Source organism: Bactrocera oleae, chromosome 6, assembly GCF_042242935.1.
Source record: "Bactrocera oleae isolate idBacOlea1 chromosome 6, idBacOlea1, whole genome shotgun sequence".
Taxonomy (NCBI): domain Eukaryota; kingdom Metazoa; phylum Arthropoda; class Insecta; order Diptera; family Tephritidae; genus Bactrocera; species Bactrocera oleae.
In genome coordinates, this window is record NC_091540.1 from 15,264,985 (window position 1) to 15,285,982 (window position 20,998).

At 34.2% G+C, this 20,998-nt stretch overlaps 1 protein-coding gene across 1 annotated transcript; it reads left to right on the plus strand.

Annotated features, from left to right (window-relative positions):
* Nucleotides 1-395: 395 nt before the first annotated feature.
* LOC106621751 (phenoloxidase-activating factor 3) lies at nt 396-6,938 on the plus strand. Its single transcript, XM_014240725.3, has 8 exons — nt 396-529; nt 729-889; nt 1,018-1,063; nt 2,149-2,303; nt 2,666-2,723; nt 5,570-5,739; nt 5,798-5,948; nt 6,015-6,938. Exons 1-8 carry the CDS (start codon nt 460-462, stop codon nt 6,737-6,739), a joined length of 1,536 nt encoding a protein of 511 aa, XP_014096200.3. The 5' UTR covers nt 396-459; the 3' UTR covers nt 6,740-6,938.
* Nucleotides 6,939-20,998: the final 14,060 nt, after the last annotated feature.

Consider the following 20,998-nt stretch of genomic DNA (forward strand, 5'->3'; position numbering starts at 1 on the left):
GCTCCATCCCCTTTCCACTACCGCTTTTAGTATACCAACCGCTTTTAGTATACCAACCTTTTGGTTAGGATTAGCCGTATTTGGTTCTCTGCTCTGTAAGGTGTTGGCATCTATGGTGTACAAATTTTCATGCACTTATCATCTATGTATTATGTAGTATTATTAATGAACTAACAATATTTCCAACTCCTGATTTAAGAACCACCCCAATGGGGAATATTAATATACAATAATTATAATTATATGTAAAATGTTTATTATATGGTTTATTCATTTTTCACTGATAAGAAATTCATCCGCAAAACTATACTCGTATATTATGTTTAAGTAAGTATATTTGTAAGTACATATATATTAGCGAAGAAATTTTAATCAGCAAAGCTTAAGCGCACAGTTCATATCGGAACGTTGCACAAGCTGCACTTAAGTCGCGCTTAAAATTTATGTAATATTTGAAAAATGTGCGTATTTCCGAGAATACAGTTATTTATATTTTGCGCGCTTGTTTTAATCGTAAGCACTGAAGGAGGTGAGCGTTCGGCGAGATAATGCGTCTTTATGAATTTGTGAAATAAAGTTTAAAAAATATTTTCATATATATAGTGACTATAAACGTCCTAATGTATGATTTATCTGTTTTTTTTAACAACATTTAATTTGCATATAGTTTGTGCTTTCTTATTCAAGTCATACATTGCTGTAGTAATGATAAGTCGAATTGATTACAGATCTATGTACAACGCCAAACCGTGTGGCTGGCAAATGCGTAAATATTAAGACTTGCAAAACTTTAATGGCGATCGTAGAGAAGCAAGCCAAAACAGACTTCGACTATTTTATGTTACGACTTCATGCTGATGTCTGCTCCTACACAAAGCAACCATATAGTGTGAGTACTCACGATTTTCAGGCAAATAAATAGCAATAGTTCCATTAGTGTGAGTATTTTCTTAAATCACAAACGGAATGCAAGAAATAAATATGACTGAATTAAAAATTGTTTACGTGTTCTCTTAGGTGTGTTGCCCGGATGTAGAAGAGGTGTCTACAATTCCTGATGCAAGTTAGTGTGTACTATATGAATAAACGCCTTGCAGGAAACAATACGGAATAGTAGAAATACAGGGTGTGGAAACTTTTATAGCGATATGTAACAGTGCTTAAATTCATTAGACATGCGTTAAATATCGAAATTCAGTTTGTCAATATTACAGATTTTTTGTATGAAATTTTTTTGAAAACAAAACAGTGAGAGAGATGGCAACGTGCTCGAACGAACTGCTTGCAAATGTTAGAGAGAGTGTTGTCTACACTTCATAAGATAAATATATTATATATAAGAGCCCACAAAATTATTTCTGTACATCCACGGCGTTTGGAATTCAGTCATACAATTGGACGCATAGCTGACTCTGAACCTGATTTCTAGAATCACATTTTGATGAATCATTATTCTATTTAGTGCAATTAGTAAACAAAATTTCCATATTGCAGGGATACCCTATGCAAAATCCATGAAACTGAAATGCAAGAAGCAAGTTTTTTTGGCCAACTTTTCAGTCAAAAACCGTAATTGAGCCATATATTTTTAAACGAAACGAAACGAACTATATCGCTCTGTCAAACTACTCAGTTTCGAAAGAAAAAGTTCTCTGGGCACTCATTTAAAAATGAGATGAAATTAACTAGCTACCTAAATCACCAGATTTGAGAGCTATGAATTTTTGGCGGGGTCATTCCAAAAGCAAGTTTAATAATTCTTGGACCATTAGCAGGCTCAAGACAAATATTCGAACCAAAAATAGAAAACTAGACCTTTCAGTGGCCAATAAAGTCAAACGCCAATTTAAATGTACCAAATTATATATGAATACCTAGAATATAAAATACGATTATGCAATGTTTACATAGCGATATAAAAGATGGCGCACCCTGTACAAATTTGTGCATTTCGTCTCTGGTTTATCTATATTCTCATTCATTTTACGAGAAGTTGAATAAACAGCCCGAAGCAAGTCAAAATTCGACAAATTTTCACGGGTTGTAAGTTATTGTATTTACGAATGTGCGCGTTTCCGGCAGGGTATTCATGCGTTTATTAGTACCTAAACCAAAATTTTTACATATATTCGTCGAATGTTCTTTCAGCTGGTCAGGTGTGCAAATCGCCAATGGGTATGCCTGGTATTTGTTTGGACGCAAATGATTGCTTACCCATAGCAAAACTTTATGAAAAAGTTCAACCGACACAAGAAGAAATGAAATTTTTGGATGAAAGCAGATGTGGTGGTTCAGAGGAAGTGGTAAGTACATAATGTGTCTTGAGTAGAGAAACGTAAAGAGGTATCCAAGATCATGACTCACGAGTGATGGTCATTGGGAGAGAGCGATTCTACTTGAGATCTACAGAAATAAAGTGTGGGAATAATAAAGGTGCTGACTGACTAAAGGCAAAAAGTGGTTATGTGAATTAATTTTGTGGAACTTGTAAAGAAAGAAAACTAACTTATTATAATTACATCCCAGTAAAATGTGCATGAATCAGATTGATTAAGATGACTAGGAAGCTGTTATATTAAAGGTTTCACTAACTTTACGGATTATATACTGCACGCCGTCGCTTAAGTTTGGTTTTTCTTTCTTTAACTAAAAATATTTTTTTCAGTATTGTTGTCCAACGGAGGCTTACCCTGTACCAGAAGCGCCAACTACCACAACAACAGGTACTTGCTTACATACTTGTATGTACATATATATGAAATTTAACATTTTTCTTGATTTATGTGCAGTAGAGCAGGAAAGTTTACTGATCAAGAAACAAGACCTTCGAAATTTCATCTTGTCTAGTTCTTAAAATTATAAAAAACAAGTATGGAAGGGTTAATTTCGGGTGTAACCGAACAGTTTATACTCTTGCAACTTGCAAGAATCAAAGCCCGGAAATTCCTTCAGGTTGTTGGTAAAACTGTATTTTAAACAAGTAAGGAAGGGCTAAGTTCGGATGTAACCGAACAGTTTATACTCTTGCAAAATCAAATGGTATACTCGTTTTAGATTTCTTTGACCGATATTTTCGGTAAAAAGTCAACTATAGGTCCTGGGGTCCACATATTCAGTACCTAGGGGCTTGAACAGTTTTGGGACAATTTAGATAAGTTTTGGTCACAAGGTGGCATACTTTCAACGTATTATTCACGCAGTATGGATTTTCACCTAAAAGTGGGCGGTGCCACGCCGACTGTCTAATTTTGAACGAGGTCCTATAAAGTAATCTCATACTATCCCTGAGATAAAATTATACGTCTCTGGCGTGTTTAGTGCTTGATTTATCGCGCATTCAGTAGTTATCCTGTGTAATGTTATCCTGTGTAACAAATAACAGTGTTGTATTTTATTGCTTAGTTATGGCAATTTATTTGTTTTTGATCATTGGCGTTTTGTGGACGTAGCAGTGGTCGGATTATGCCCATCTGCAATACCTACCGTCTTACGGTACTAAAAAACATATGTACCAAGTTTCATAAAGATATCTCAATTTTTACCAAAGTTACAGCTTGCACAGACGGACGGACGGACAGACAGTCACCCCGATTTCAACTCGTATCTTCATCCTGATCATTTAAATATATATAACCCTATATCGAACACAATTAGTTTTAGGTGATACAAACAACCGTTAGGTGAGAAAAACTCTGTGGCAACAGGTTGCGAGAGTATAATAATACTCGCTGACCGACATATGTTAGAATAACGAAAATCATTATAAGTAGTATATTGGAGTTGGGGGTAGTATTGACCCGATTTTATAAATGTTTGCCAATACCACATACCACTAACATGCCCAAGTGATATTAGTTATATGGGTTCTAGATCAAGTGCTCGCCTAATTAAATCTATTTTAGGCAAAAGGTTACACTGTTATGATTTAAATACTTTCTCTCATTTTCATTGAGATTACTCACATATTGACCGATATATGCGGTATAAATTCACTCGAAAGTTCAAAAATTTTTATATCGGAGTTTCCAATTGGGATGATATGATTTTCAAATGTCGTTTCCGCCATTTTTACTATGTCATGATCTGTCATTTTTTTTTCATTGTATTCAGTATTGCTTACAATTTCATCATGGAAAGACATACGCAAGAACAACGTTTACAAATTATTTAATTTTATTATCAAAATAATTTATTTTAATTTTTACAAATTATTTAATTTTATTATCAAAATAATTCACCAATTGCAATTTTTTTATGAAACTCATCTTCGCCGATTAGGCTCATTTGCATCTGAGTGGTGCGGTATATAAACAAATCTGTCGATTCTGGTGCGAAGAAAATCCACAAATTATTCATGAACAACCATTACATTCACCAAAATTTAAGTTTGTTGTGATTTTTGGTCTGGTGGAATTATCGGTCCGTACTTCTTACGAAATGACGCTGGTGGCACCGTTACTGTCAATGGAGAGCAGTATAGATCGATGATAGCCAACTTTTTATAGCCGCAATTGGAAGAAGTTATTCTTGACAACATCTGGTTCCAACAAGACAAGGCTACGTGCCACATAGTATGTGGAACAACCGAATTATTGCGAGAAAAGTTTGGAGATGCGATAATTTCAAGAAATTGTGACATTGAATGTCTTTGAAGAGTTTGTGATTTAACATCATTAGACAACTTCTTGTGTGGTTATTTAAAGCCAGTGGTCTTTAGCAATAAGCCAGACTCTATTTAAACTTTAGAAGTCAATATTTAACAATTTATTCATGTCATACGACTTGATTTATAGAAAAAGTATTTGAAAATTGTGTCATCAAATTTGTGCGTGCAAATTCATAAAATAGACTTATATCAATCATATTTAAATTTTCACTCAGTTACAGCTTGCAGAGGCAGACGGACGGACATCCGCATTTCAACTCATCTCATCATCCTGATCATTTATAGGTATATATGCGAGTATATAACTCTTATCTATCTCGATTAGCTTAAATCATACAAGCAATCGTTAGGTAAATAAAACTATGATATTCTGTAACAACATGTTGCAAGAGTATAAAAAGACAAGGAGAAGCTCTTGTTTTTGCTCGCTCGTTGTTTTAAATTTCACTGTTCACGTAGCATGTCTATGCAACCTTCGCAATGAGGCTTAGATTAATGTTTTATCTTCGAGACTCTTCTATGCAATCAAAATCCAACTGTTTGATATTTGGGGTCGTGAATATGTCGCCTGAGCTGTTTTGAGAACAACCCTCTCATTCTAAGGAAGAGGAATACAGCAGCCGATCTGTAATACAACGCCTCTTTGTAATACCACAGTTATTGAGTGAGTTTCTGAATCACAGAACTCAGCCCTAGCCGATGAATTTTAAACGTTTGAATCATTAAAGAAGAAAAAATGTTAATAGAATCGAAATTCTGTTAACTTATCGGTTATTATCTAATTAGAAAATGGCCTGACTTTTATTTTATAGGAAAATACAACGAAAAATTTAATCATATTTCATAAATTATTTTTTTACTTTTATTTTTTACTGAATTTAAATTATTTTTCGATTTTTTAAGCCGCTTCTATAGTAAATAAATGTGAAACACCTAATGGTGCTGACGGCACTTGCATTTCCGTTATACATTGCGAATCGCTGATGCGAGTTCTACAGAAAACTGATTTTTATGAAAACGATGCCAAATATCTGAATGCTAGCTTTTGTGGTGATGGCACTAAATTTCCAAAAGTAAGTAAGAAAATGAAATTTTTCCAATAATTTATATAATTAACGACGCTGAAAACAGGTTTGTTGCCCAGAGTCAACGGTGACGGAAGAATTAAGTTTACCGCTGCCGCCATATTGCGGTGCAGTATTTCCAGCTGAAAATAATTTCGACCCCGGTACAATTACCAGCAGCGAAGAATATCCCTGGACAGCGCTGCTCCTATACACAAGTATGGAATTATATGTACATATACATATATATTAACCAGTATAAATAATTATGCATGACCTTACAGAAATGAGTAAAACGAGTCCTTACTGCGGCGGTACGCTTATACATGAGCGTTATGTACTCACCGCGGCGCATTGTCTGTTTCAGAATGAGCCAGAGTGGACCTTAACCGGTGTACGTTTGGGTGTGTGGGCTACACCGGTGATGCAGGATTGTCAAAATCCGGTGCTGGCCGATCAAATCGGTTGTGAGTCAATCACCATCGAATTGGCCGTGAGCAAAGTAATCAAACATCCCGAATATGAATCATTGTACAACGATCTCGCGTTGCTGCAATTGGCCGCGTCGGTACGTACCACACGTTACATAGCACCGATTTGCTTACCCTTCGAGGCCGAACACATATCGGCCAGTTTTGTTGATGGTGAGGCACTGCAGATATCCGGTTGGGGTGCGCACATGTTCAAAGAAGTAGCAGATTTCAAAATGAAATCTATTGTTTATATATCAAGTTTGGAACAGTTTAAGGATCATTTTTTGACTGAAGCGTTCATTAATTTGACAGCAAAACACGTTTGTGTGAGGGGTAAGGGTGTTGATGATAGCACAATTTTAGATTCTGGTGGCGCGCTAATGTCGCTAGCGAACGTTGGAAAAATGCAATCGCATTTTTTGCTGGGCGTCGAAGCTATGAGCTATGAAATTTCGCCAGAACATGGTTTTCCATTTATTTTTACGCGCATTAGTGGGTATTTGGATTGGATTAAAAGGGAAATTCGTGGAAATTAATTAATTTGCGGAAGTTAGTGAAATGCGTTCACTTAATTAAATTTCAAAAATAATTTGCGTCGATTATTTTGGATTTGAAAAAAAAAACTAAATAAATGACCGAAGTATTTATTAAATTAATATTAATGTATGTAACGTAGCCTTTGCTTAAAACTTGGCAGGCCTAAATTAAAGAATAAATAAAAATATTTCAAATAAATTATCAACCTTGTGTTCTTTTGTATTTTTTTCCGTTTACATCTATCCTTTTCTATCTATCTAATTGTAGTTTACTTTAAAGTTTTATAATAGTTTACCTAGTTCTTATTTCAAATAAAGTGGTAACCTCTTAATAAAATATCTATATAACATTTGTAGAATTTATTTTTATTTTAGTATTAAAAATTAATTGTAAAAAAAAGTTATAAATGTGCCAACAATATTTCATTATACTTGTATATTTTAACTGAAGCAAGTTCAAGGCAGTATTTATTTTTTACTTTTTGTCGTATTTTATTGAAAATTAAATATACATATGACAAAATGATTTCGTTATGTCTATGAAAATATTAAAAGCAACAACTTTAATACAAATTTTTAATTTATATAATATTTTGATGTTTTTATTTATTATATTTACTTCAAGATTTAATAAATATGGCAACAGCTCTATAAAATACATATATTTTAACCAACCTTTTGATTCAAATAATATGTATGCATTGTATATTGATTGCAAATTTTAATCATATAATTTCATTAATGAAAAAGAAATATATGTGGCAACGCCGTTTCATTCTTTAACTTAACAAAACTTTTGGAAACAAAAAAAATAATAGCTCGATTGAAAAAGAATTCAGTTAATAATTACTAATATTAAAATTTTGTACATGTGGCAACACCATTTAATCAAATATTTTAGCTAAATCTTTCGAAAATATCAAAATAATACTTTAATTTTAAATTCTGAATCAATTATTTTTCCAATTAAATTTAGGTGGCAATTCTATATTTAATATTGTAGCAAAACCTGATTTAAAGTAATTTTTTTATACAATACTTGCACCTTATTTAGAAGTTTTTAACTAAACGAAAATACACTAACTTAAACCGACTTAAGAAATTTAAAAAAAATTTTAAATGAAGTTCTCACCCTTGAATATAATTAGTTCTTCTCCTGCTTTCCTTATTCTTGCTACTTATCTTCATATTTTCCCATACAATTTTTCTTAAGGATTAAAGGCGCCTCCAAAAACATGGTGAATTTGATATGAAAGCTTTTACATTAGCAATGATTTTAAAGTTTTTACATGTTACGCCGAGAATCGACCTCTCTAAAAAAAACTTTCTCTTCCAAAGATTAAAATTATATGCCACGTGACTAAAGTACTGCTAAACTTTCGCAGGAAATACTTTTAATAGGTGAGCTTTTTGTGTTCTTACACTAATAAATCTACAGCTATCTTTGGTTTCACTCTTTGCGAGAATGTCCAGCGGGATCGTTACATCTATATGAAATTGGTGACCTCAAAAATAAATCGATTAAGCTCTTATTATTTTCTAGATTTTTTAAACGTCGAACGTAAATCAGGAACCGAGACATAATTATAAAAAAGGAGAACGTTTTCCGTTAGTAGCTAGAATCTCCTTAAGAAATTTAACTCGCGAATAGTTTTTATTAAAACCATCCAATGTATACTTTGAATAAGCAAAATCGGCGTCTGAATCCCACCGAAAACATATGTAAAATGACTTGAGGTTTAAGATGCTGTGCTTATCTAATTTCAGCACTTTAAAAACCTTGCAATGACCCATGAAATTAATGTTTTTAAGCAAAATCGCAGCCATTTATATCCCTCACCGCCATTATTCTCCAAAGCTACATATCCTGTTCAAAAAGTCCTGCAGCTATGTAATTCGCTTTGTAATAAAAACAGTAGTCACAGAAAAATAGATTACAACCACAGCTACGAGCGGCGATAGAGGCAATAAGCGCGACATAAAGTTTTCAACAGCCAGCACAATGGCAACAATCAATACAACAATAACAATGTGAATAGCAATAGCGTAAAGTTGCCAACTAACGCCGACAATATTGTGGTATGTTTGGCAACAACAATACAAATAACAATCAAAAGCGCCAAGCGCAACGAAACACAATGAAAGCGGAACACAATGCGCGCGAGTTGAATAAAAGCTGGGAAAAAAGAAACGAAGAACCCAGAATGACAATAACAAAGACCAGTTGCAACACTATGTTGAATAATTGCAATAGAAATAGAAATAGAAATCAACAGAGAAATTTTAAATGCAAATGTTGGCATAAAATTAGTAAGGGAGCCATAAGTGCGAGCGTAAACCGATGTATGAGTTATGTGAGCATAAAAAGTTTCCGTTCAAAAAATAACCGGTCAGGGAGTCAGTCCTCCCAAAACTTCGAACTTTAGTTCACTTGACTTTCTTCGAAGAATGCCTCCAATTATGAGAATAATAGACTGATTTTGGAATAGTCTTACTTCGAACGATCTAGGTGGGACTACTGCTCTGATGATTTCGAGTTCCAATCGCAAGGAGGAGAAAATCCTGTATAAAATATTATATATGTAGAAATAGGCCTTATCACCTTTTTTCCAGTTTTTTCATTAAAAAAATGTCTGATTTGTACAAAATTCTGATTTATTTCCAAAATTATATGAACCCAAAGAAAATATTATGATCTCTACCATATTTGCTAAATGGCCTAACCAAACAAAATCGAAGTAGATCCCAAGTGCAAAATTTTGGTTTCTGGTGACTTCTGTCAGTTCATAACCTTGTTTTGGAAGCTTTATCACTAATATTGAAAAATAATTGGATCATTAAAGACTTATTCCTACCCACTATTATCGTAGAGATCCTATCTTATGAAATTTCAATAGACTCTACACGGACGGGGTCTTACCTTTTAACTTTTGGTGAAACAATGTGCTCTGTTCTGTTACGTAGCATATACTGAAATTCCATGTTTGATTTATTTATACTAAAAAGTACGGAATATTTTTATAATAATTAAAATCTCTCTGAATAAATGCTACATTATTTTGGCTTCCAAACAATTGCTATAATATTTTCTTCTTGATAGGAAAAGTAGTAGAGTTATTTTATGTCCGTGGCTTGTTTTTTCGGCCACTCGCTAAGCTAAATGGAACTTCTACCTAAAATTATAGGTACATGCTTGAAGTTAGCAGACATTACCCTAACAAATTGCGCTCGGGTATAAGTATTCATAAAAGTGTTATTATTGGCTCATTTTAAAATGTATGCAAATAGCATATAGGGGCGAGTAAGTAATGACGGCAGTGCAATGAACCTGAAAATAAGTTTGTTGTATGAATAGATTTAAGCCAATGAAGCTACTTTACTTAGGAATGCGTTAATTAGTCTGCAGCAATCTTAAGTTGGCAATAAAGCGATGACATCTACATATAACAAAAATGCTAAATATTTATTGACAAGATTTGCCAGTTATCAACTAAAGCCGAAAAGATTCAGATTTTGATTCGAAGTTTTGTGTTGGAATTGAATAATCATTTCTGAGTGCATTACGGACAATATTATATATTTTGTATGCATATAGCAGGACGTTCTCTATTTTAACCACATTTCTGCCTTCTTTCCTTCCTCTAAATGGTCTTGCATTTACTTATGAATTACTTTTGGAGCATAGATTTGGTAATAATAAATTTTTTTCCTGGTTCTCATTTATTTTCAGGGCTTTTCGCTTCGATTTTTTACGCCACCAAAGAAAATTGGAACTGATTGTTGCTCGGTTCCGATGGCAATTACTTTCTACAATATTGGATTTGAAAAGCGCACGACGGAAAGCTCCAATCTATGAAACATACTTTGCTAATAATCGACTCATTGTGGGGTCTCTTTCGAGATCTGTATATTGTTCATTATCTTATCTATAATAGAGTTTTCCCGCGTTAAGCCATACTGATAAGATTTAATCGCTTAATTAATAGTCTGCTCAAAAATCAAATAATCTTATATGGAATAGGAAGGGACTGATTATATGATATCTTCCTAGAATTCAAAGCTCAAATCAGCAGTCAAAAATGTTCATCGACCAATCTTACAGGAAAATACAATATTTCAATTTCGTTAATAAAAATACATAAATCGTTTTGTTAATATAATAATTTTACTCGCCACTCCACAAATCTCTTCAGCTGTTATGCATTTCTTCATGTGGTCACTTTTAAAAAATCAAAATCCAGTTAACTTTAACGAACACAACACCCGCGCTATTCTCATAATTCTGCTTAGAGACGACATTGTATTCAATTTTAAAAATCAAGACGAATGTTTTTTTTTACCGCCGCTTGCGTGTCCGAATTATTCCGTTGTGTACGATTTTTGTTTGTATGTATGTACGAGTATAAAGTATAAAGAATTAAAGTTCTAATTTAATTGTCATCGCCTTTCTAGGGAGTCGTAAAGTAAATGCAATTTGTCACCAAAGCGCTTGAAACGTACTCGTCATTCCCATAGACAGTTGAAATGTTGTCGTGTAATGGCCTGGAGCTCTTAAAATTTTGCGTTTATGGTTTTTGTTGATGCCTTTGGAGCGATTTGATGGCGATTGCTAATAAACCATAAGAAAAATATATACTGGCTTGAAGACATTTTAAGCTTTTAGGTGGGGAATGGTGAGGTTTTGTTATTTGTGTGGGAAGATTGTTAATTGAAATTTTTTATTGGAAATTGGATTTAGAAGAGAGTATTACATGATATGCTTTTATTCTTCTATTGTAATACAAAGTTGGAAGTTCACATATGTATTCCTAGGTTTAGCAAGATTTTTTTATTACACGATTTTGTTTCTTTTAATCATCTATGTTGACGTCTCGATCAGAAGTTTATTCTAATAAAATCGGTGTATAATCGATACGTTGTATACAACCATTAAAGCCATTAAATAATAATCGTAAATTGAATATATAGCAGGATGAAGGATAGGCATAGGAATCTTCCTTATCATCTATTGCATCAAAACTCTGATGATCTCAAACCTCGCAGTTTACGCAACTATCATTAATCTAGGAGGGCACTTATAGAAGAGAGATTTTGTTTGATCACTAAATGCATATGACTTGTCGTGTTTCGCCATCTGATCCTTTTTTCTGTGCATTTATGTACAATACATTTGTTTAACACACCTACAGTAGCGTTGTTGATTTAATCAACGTCTTTAGACCATCACATCTTTCGATTAAACTCTGACAAAGTCGAATCGAATAAATAAATTGATCGCTTTTTTGCCATACAAATTTATTGATAAGGGATCATAGTTTAACAAGTAAGGAAGGGCTAAGTGCGTGGTTGTAGTCCGATTTCGCCCATTTTCGCACTATGACATAGAAACATGAAAAGAACGTTATGCACCGAATTTGGTTGAAATCGGTTGAGCAGATCTCAAGATATGGGTTTTCACCTAAAAGTGGGCTGTGCCACGCCCACTGACTAATTTTGAACGCGGTTCCTATAAAGCCAATTTATACCATCTCAGAGATAAAATTTAATGTCTCTGGCGTGTTTAGTGCTTGATTTATCGCGCTTTTAGTAGTTTTTAGCAGTACCGTTATATGAGGAGTGGGCGGAGTTGTCACCCGATTTAAACTATTTCACACCGTTAATAGAAGTGCTAAAAACATTTGCTTCTAGTGAATTTTGTTATTATAGCATTAGCGGTTTAGGAGATATGCACATTAAACCTATTAGAGGCGGGACCACTCCCACTTTTTAAAAAAAAGTTCTAACTGCAGATGCCCCTCCCTAATTTGATCCTGTGTACCAAATAACAGTCTTGTATCTTATTGCGGAGCTTAGTTATGGCAAGTTATTTGTTTTTGATTAATGGCGTTTTGTGGGCGTGGCAGTAGTCCGATTACGCCCATCTGCAATACCAACCGTCACACGGTACCAAGAAACATGTCTACCAAGTTTCATAAAGATATCTCAATTTTTACTCAAGTTAGAGCTTGCACGGACGGACGGACGGACAGACGGACGGACGGACAGACAGTCACCCGGATTTCAACTCGTCTCTTCATCCTGATCATTTATATATACATAACCCTATATCTAACTCGATTAGTTTTAGGTGATATAAACAACCGTTAGGTGAACAAAACTATTATACTCTGTAGCAACAGGTTGCGAGAGTATAAAAATAGCGCGCGGAGCTACAGCAAATTGAAGACAACAAATCAAAGTTGTTTTGGAAATTTCAACCGCAGAAAACGTAGTTTTGCTGCATCTATTGCATGTTACTAAGTTTCGGTGATCTCTGTAATGTCGAGAACAGAGACTGTGCTCGAAAATCATTCCTTTAAAATTGTAGAGTTATTCGACACGCTTTGAAGCGATTTACGAATCCTGTTTAAGACATGTAATCTAATATGTTAGGTAGGAAATGATTTCTTAACAACAAATAATTAGACGATACTCCAAGAAATCCAATTATTTGCTCAGTGAAACGTTCCTGGATTGAAATTGGGTCCGGATTAAAGTTTATGAGAAATGTATGTTGAACCGAGTTATGCCTTGGCTTACTTGGATTAACCCATAGACTTCACTTCTTCAGTATGAAGTACAGATTAATAAACCTTGATAGGAAAAGATATTCAATTAAATCGTTTATGAAAATATCCAGTTCGTTATTGTGGTTGAAACCGCAGGAAATATTCCCTAAATAACTTTTAGGAATGATTCTTAGTCAACGATCCCTGCTCGGATAAAAGAGAAGGTCCGTTTCGGTTACGTAGACTTATCTGTGGTGGAAATGGAATACCTTTTATATTTTTCAAAAAATTCACCCTTGCAGCGAACTTTTGCCTTTGAAATAAGGAAAAATCTTCAAATTATTTTTGGACCAGAATATATGTACATATGTATATTAGGTTGGGTCAGAAAAACGATTTTTTTTCGATTGGTAAAAATTGGTTGAAAGACACCTCTAAAAAAGGCTCTGCAAGTATGAGGTCAATATTATTAAAAAAACAAAAAAAACTGTAACGGGAGGGTCCTCCGTATAACAGTTTTCTATTTTTTTCTTGTAATCAGACATTTTTTTCGTTTACCTAACCGTTTAAAAGATATTATTGATTAAAGTTTGACTATTCTAAGACAAATTTATTTTTGTATTTTGAGTTTTATAACGCAATGAAAAAAATCATTTTAAATTGCAAATCTCATAGTCTTGAAGAAAATTTTCTGTCTGATAATAAGAAAAAATAGAAAACCGTTAGGCGGAGGACCTTACGGTTAAATTTAAAAGCTCATACTTGGAGAGTTTTTCAGAGTACCAGGCCAACAAAAAACATTAATTTTTTTTTACCCACCCTAATGTATATATTATACATATACTATTTGGACCACAATATACATATGTAATTGGTACCACCTTTTGTGTCACTTGAATTATTTTCGTAATTCAGCATTTTATTGACAGTCAAAATAAACTAAAATGAAAATAATATTATATTAAAGTTGACGCCAACGCTACTAAGCAGACTTATTATAACGTCAGTGATTTTGGTCGGGCGTACTCGGGTATTCACAGATATTCTTTTCGCATACGTATCTACACAGCCATTTGCTTGTTGTTGGAGACATTTTGTTAAACTAATAGAGGCAGTTGTCTTGCGGCTGTGTGCAAATCCTCCCCCAGGCATCAATATCTGGCATGCTTCTTCTACACGCTGTCTGCAGGCGTTCGAAGGGAAAAACAAGAAATTCCGCCTCTTTCTTCTTAGTTATAGCGGTACTTAGTGTCTTCAATAGACTGTGTGTGTGTGTGTGTTTCGAGGAATTTCACTTAAATTCCTTGTAATTTGATTTCCGTTTTTGAATTAAAATGAAATTTCAATTCGCCACTGAACGAATGAATGAAGCCATCAGCAATGACGACCAGACTCAATTGCTGCTCGCACCCTCTACACATGTATGCATGTATGCTTGTGTATGTATGTGCTGCTCTGTATCATCCGCGTTTTCATCAATGAGCTCACACTCCCACCATCACCGCCAACAACGTCCTCAATTACGGTAGTTTATTTTATTCAAGGCATATGAAAGCCAACGAGTGTGTTTGTGTGTTTATATATTTCTTGGGCGTGTGCGCCTTCATTTTGTCTTGCTGCCTGCATTGTTGCAAATAAATTATTGTGCAAATTAATCTTTGGAATTCCGTAAATTTTCGTCAATTCCACAAAAATATTGATTGAGTGCAAACACTCGCATTTGGAATGCAAAGCGACTAATCTAATCCGGTTTGTTTTTATGGTTATGTAATTGGCTTCCCAATGAATATGCAGATTTATCGAATTTCTTAAATTTTCGTAATCTACATTGCTTCTAAAAATATCGTGAATTGAAGCTGAGGGAGGATTTTAAGTGGTACATATGGATGTAGGCAGATTTATAGATCGGTTCGGATTTATTGTAGTTATTGTTATTGTTGTCATACTCACGCAACATTTTGCCACAGAGTTTACTATATTTGTTCACTTAACGCTTGTTTGTATCACCCGAAACTTATCAACATAGATAGTTATACATACATATGTATATAAATTATCATGAGATGAGTTGAAATATGGTTGACTGCTGGTTCGGCATTGCGAGCGTTGTCTTGATGAAACTTGGTCCACGTGTTCGTTGGTACCCTGTAAAGGTTGGTATTTCAGATAGGCGAAATAAGTGGAATGTGCATCTCACAAACTATTGAAGCTATATCAACTAAACTAGCTGTGAACAAGTCGTTTCAGCTATTCCTCATACACCGTGAGAATGGATAAAATTGGATGATAACCACGCCCACTCTCCATATAACGCTGAGGTCGAAAACTACTAAAAGGGCAATAATGCTTTAAATAATTAAGTCAGAAACATTCAATTTTACAGCGAAGGTGTAACAGTATAAAATTGGGAGAATGGGCGTGGCACCGCCACCTGTTGGTGAAACCATATATCACAGCAAGTATTTCACCAATTTCAACCAAGTTTGACACAAAATTAAAAATTATTCTGATATTCTTATGTTGCAGTGTAAAAGTAAATAAAATCGGGCTACAACTACTTATGTTTCCAATGAACCACAATTTTCAAATATATTTATAAGATTCTTTCACTTTACAGTATACAAAACTGGCACTAATGAAGTTATTAGAATACAACTTTCACAAATATTACTTTTAAAATAGTTCATCCCATGCCTAAATATTTTCGAAAACAGATCATAACTTTTTAAGCCCAAAAAAAAAACCGAATACTAGACTTTTTTTCAAAAAGATCATTTAAGCTGTGATATGTGTTATTGAAATTCAAGGGTCTATAGTTTTCTTGGGCCCCATATACCGAATATTAAGATTTTTTAATTTGCGATTGACGTTATACCCTATCATATACATATGTATATATGTCAATATTTGTGATATCTTAATAAAAATCAGACAACATATTTTTTGGTAATAATATTGACATATTATGCCAAAAATTTATCAAATCAGTTCACAGACTAGGCGGGGTAGTCGCAACCGTTAATATCTTTTAAACGGTTAGGTTTAAGAAAAACCCGTGAGAAACCATTTTGTAGAACAGAAAATTTCCTACAAAATCCATGAGCCGAAATATGTTCTCAAATAGTTAAAAGAGAGATATGAATTTTTCATGCGATTTGAAAAAAAAAATAGATAACGATAAAGCGGTGGACTTTCCCGTTACAATTAAGAGCTGATACTTGGTGAGTGTTTCTTAAAGGTGTCTACCAACCAATTTTTCGCAGTACTAAGCGAAAAAACAGTCGGTTTTTTGACCCACCCTGGTGTACATATGTATATATATTTTATACATACATATTTATTTACATATGTTTTTTAGACACAAAAATTTTAGTTCTAATAAAGCGCCCTGTTCGTTACTTGTATCTGTTATGGCCAATTCATATAGAACTTTTGCTTCGCTTTGCGCCAGACTTTTGTTTTGACAGAAATGTTTGATGTACGCAATTTTTATTAGGGTGAAACACTAAAAACAAACTGTTCACTGTTCTCTGCGCTTTGTTGTTTCAATATGAACTGTGAATATGTGAATGGGCCTTTAGTTTAGAGAGCGAGCTTATTTAGTCATGGCAATACTTATTACTTCGCATAAAATATAGCATACTTTTAGGCACAAGACACGAGCGAAACTTGGTACTACTGGTCATTGAACATATAAATCTTTTTGTTGCCTTAAATAAATAATAAGTAAATGGCTAGCAAATGGAAAATTTGAATTTTTTTTGTTGGTCTTTAAACGATTTCTTAAAAGTTAAAGCTGTAGAAATTTTTTCATTATAGATTATATTATTTTATTATATCATTAATTTACTTGAAAAAAGTTAAGGCATTGTCTCTAATAACGGCTGTAATAATCATTTAATAAGTTTGTGTCTATCAAATAAATTTTATATACAACAATATTCATATGCATATATGTTTATAGGTATTTATATCCATAGATCCACTTGCAACTCATATGCATTCACTAACATACATACTAAGAGTAAGAGCCTCATAAATGCGATACAATTTTGTATTCAGTCTATTGTTACATGAAACAATTAACAGATTAAATTAACCAAACAATTATGCATACAAAAGTAGTGAGACAAAAGCATATTACAAGTATATTTTAATTGGAAAGAAGTTCTAGAGCTTAGTAAGCAGTCTCTAGTCACTATTTGAGACATTTTGAAGTAAAGTCTCAATTTTCATATTCACGATACAGTCTCCAGTCTTTCGTCACAAAAAACTGTCACAAATTTGTCACCTGATAGTAGGCAGATCACTAAACTAATAAGGATTCTTGTTTTCCATTTTGAATATACTGACACTTCTCTTATGGAGATCATCATAGATATATGTATATCGATTGTCGGTTTTTATATATTGAAAGCAACTCAAATACGTAAAAATTAAAAAGAAAATCAATTTGAAATAAATTTCGTAACTACTGTGATTCAAAGTCAAAGTCACATTATTATTAAGGAGGAAACTCTTACACCCCTGCCAATCTAGAGGTAATACCGGTAGCCCCAAAACTAGGTTCCCAGAAGAAGTCCAATTTTCCACTCATCTCTCTCAACTTACGAAACCGAAATAAACAAAGGCACGAGAGCGTTAAATCATTAAAAAACTGTTCGATTCAGCTTTAATGGTCCGTGTTAGGTAAACTATACCATATATAATATATATCTATCGATATATTATTTGAGATCAGTTATTCAACATCTTCTGTCTCTCTCTCTCTCTTGCCCGTGGACATACAAAAGATTTAAAATTATCACATTTACTTCCGCCAGCAAATACAATATATAATATTATATAATATATTTATTACGAAATGATGCCGCAGCGATAATATCCGACGATGTCAAATTGGCAAGAAAACCAGGCGATACCGCATTTTTCATGTTGCAACGAGCTACAAATATTTCTGGTATGTTGTTGTTTTTGCCTGTGCGAGGCGATTATACAATCGGCAAACAAATTTCGTGTTTTAGGCAATTTTTCATTATGAAATAGCAGCAACGATTCAACAACAATGTGAACATCGTGCTGCGGCTATGCAACAAGCGACATTGTGGCATGCAACAAAACGCAGGCAATGAAAAGAAAAGCGAAGCAAAGACATGCAAAGCGAGAGATGCAGGCAATTGAGGATCAAAGCAGCCAATTCGCAATGCTGCTTGGGAATTTTCGTTTACTCACTGAAATCGTTACAATAAAAACAAACAACGATATAAATATGTATGATTTAATCCAGCGTTGCAGCTTGGAATAACCGCAGCGTGTGGTGAGCGGGAAAACGAATAATTTGTATGCACATAAGTGCAAATATCTACAAATTGTTGCATTTATGCAACGCCGCAACGTAGTAGAAAAATGCGCCCCTTTGTGAACGATGTTGCAAGTTGCGCTTGCGCACGAAGTTCGTCGTGCTTAACGTTTGCGATGGATAGTTGAGCGCATTCATGTCTTCTAGAGCTTACAGATTTACTTTATATTAACCATATATATGTACAAGTATATGTACATATATACAACCACACGAACTCATTTATTTATCTATATAAATAAATTATAAGTGCAACTCTGTCATGCAACACTCCGAGTTCATGACGATTTGTACTTAATTCCGACAAAAGCGCGGGTTATATTTGATAAATTTGCCACTTGGCTGATTCACAATCGCTTGCCATGGACAGCTGACACGCGAACTAGTCAAACGATCGGCCAGTCTACTCAATGTTGTCGGGGCAACTATGAAATGCGCACAGTGAATTTATCCAATCGGCTTGAGTGCAGCGCATAAACTGCGCGATTAACGACACGAAGCGACAACAAACTTGTAAACAATGTAATTATGTGTGATTAAAGCTGCCGAACTGATGTTACTGAAGTTGCTACTTCAACTGTGTTTCGACACCGCGATGCGGGGGTGAGTTGGTTAAAAAAATTATTTTGCATTAGTAACTCTCGTTGGTGGAAGATTAAACTGTTGGCAATTATATATATTAGTTCCAGTTTTTGGCTTTCTGACCAATGCAGCGTCTTTCAAGCGATCTACTGCTCCGGATCGCGACCTCCTTAAGAGTGGTGAATATCCACTCCGATAGTAGGGCAGCGATATTGGCTTTGAGCTCCTGACTGTGCACTCAAGCCTAGTGAAGCGATGTCTTGACTAGGCAAAAATACCTCGGATCTCATACCTTTAAACATTCAGTTGAAATATCGGAAATTGAAAAAAAGCATCTAAGCAGATTTGTGATCAGTTCATGGTGCTTTGCCGATAGCTGATATCCAACTACAGCTTTTTTTTCAGGCTTCACAAAGGACTGTACATAACAGTCTACGTGTGATCCCCCGCCATTCGGAGGGATCAGTTATCTAACCTAAAATGCATTGCTAGTTTTTTTCCGAACTGAATTAGAAGTAACTCGAAAAGGTGTATACAATATAAGAGACGAGTGTCGATAAGTTTATGTTTAAAAAACAACTTACAATTTTTACCGTTACTTTCTTTGAATCATATGCATTCACCGATCATACATAGGTTAGGTTATCAGGTTGATATTCGTGCAGGCTCGAATAATCCTACTTGGACAACTATAAGCTGGTCCGTTGCGTTTGGGATCAGAACTCTTAAGTACGCAGCAAAAAGACCAGCGCATATTAACAAAGCGTCTTAGTCCTGACATCGAACACTTTCTTGAGGGTTATGTCTCGAGGTTTATAGTATAAGTACATATACAGCATTTGTTTTCTATGTTAATAGAGGATTTAACTTATTATTAGTCTCTTTAGTCTAAGAAAACAATGTTTCGTTGTTGATGGCGGTCTCAAAGTGAATTATAACTTCAATTCGTTTGAATCGAGGAGTTCAAATTTATTATTAGGTGACAAAAGTCCATCATAGAGTACATACTTGTATAGGTATCGCATAAGGCAATTTAAATTTGCATATTATATAATTTTTTCTACGGATACTTCTATCAGTAAATTTAAAGCTAGTATTTTTAGATTATAGGAAGGATAATATTCAATCAGAGGTGAGCTACATTCTTGGAGAATTTGTTTATAAGATCATTTAGTCATAATGGTTAAGTAACAGTTGTCTTTCCAAGTTTAAGCAAGGTTCTAAAATTGCAGAAACGAACAGTTTGCTCAACGTAAATGGAAAGGATTCGAATTTATATTCGACCAAAGATTGCCAACTCGACAGAATTCCCCCTATTTTGTTTGAGAAAGGGTTTCGGCCTCTCCAACAAAAAACAACCGACAAGCGTGTCTACAATGTCTACAAATTGTATAAGATGGTTACGGATTGAAAAAAGGTGAGCAAGAAAATATTGTCACAACAAAGACGAGATGTATTTCAAATATGGAACGAAATATGAACATGCTAATGCTGTTAACGATGGTGTCGCTTATGGTGAAGAGCAAATATTTAACGGGAAATGTTTCTATTGAGGTATTATTGTTAATGTTCAAGCTACTCACATATAAATTTTGAGTTTTTGTGCATAATTCCTCTTGATTCTGAGTGGATTCATGATTTCTACTATGAAGAAACTGCCGAAATAACTCCACATTGTTGAAAAAAACACTTAATGAAACTAACCTTAATAAGTTAGGAAGGGCTTAGTTTGGGTGTGCCCGAACATTTTATACTCTTGCTACTTGCAAG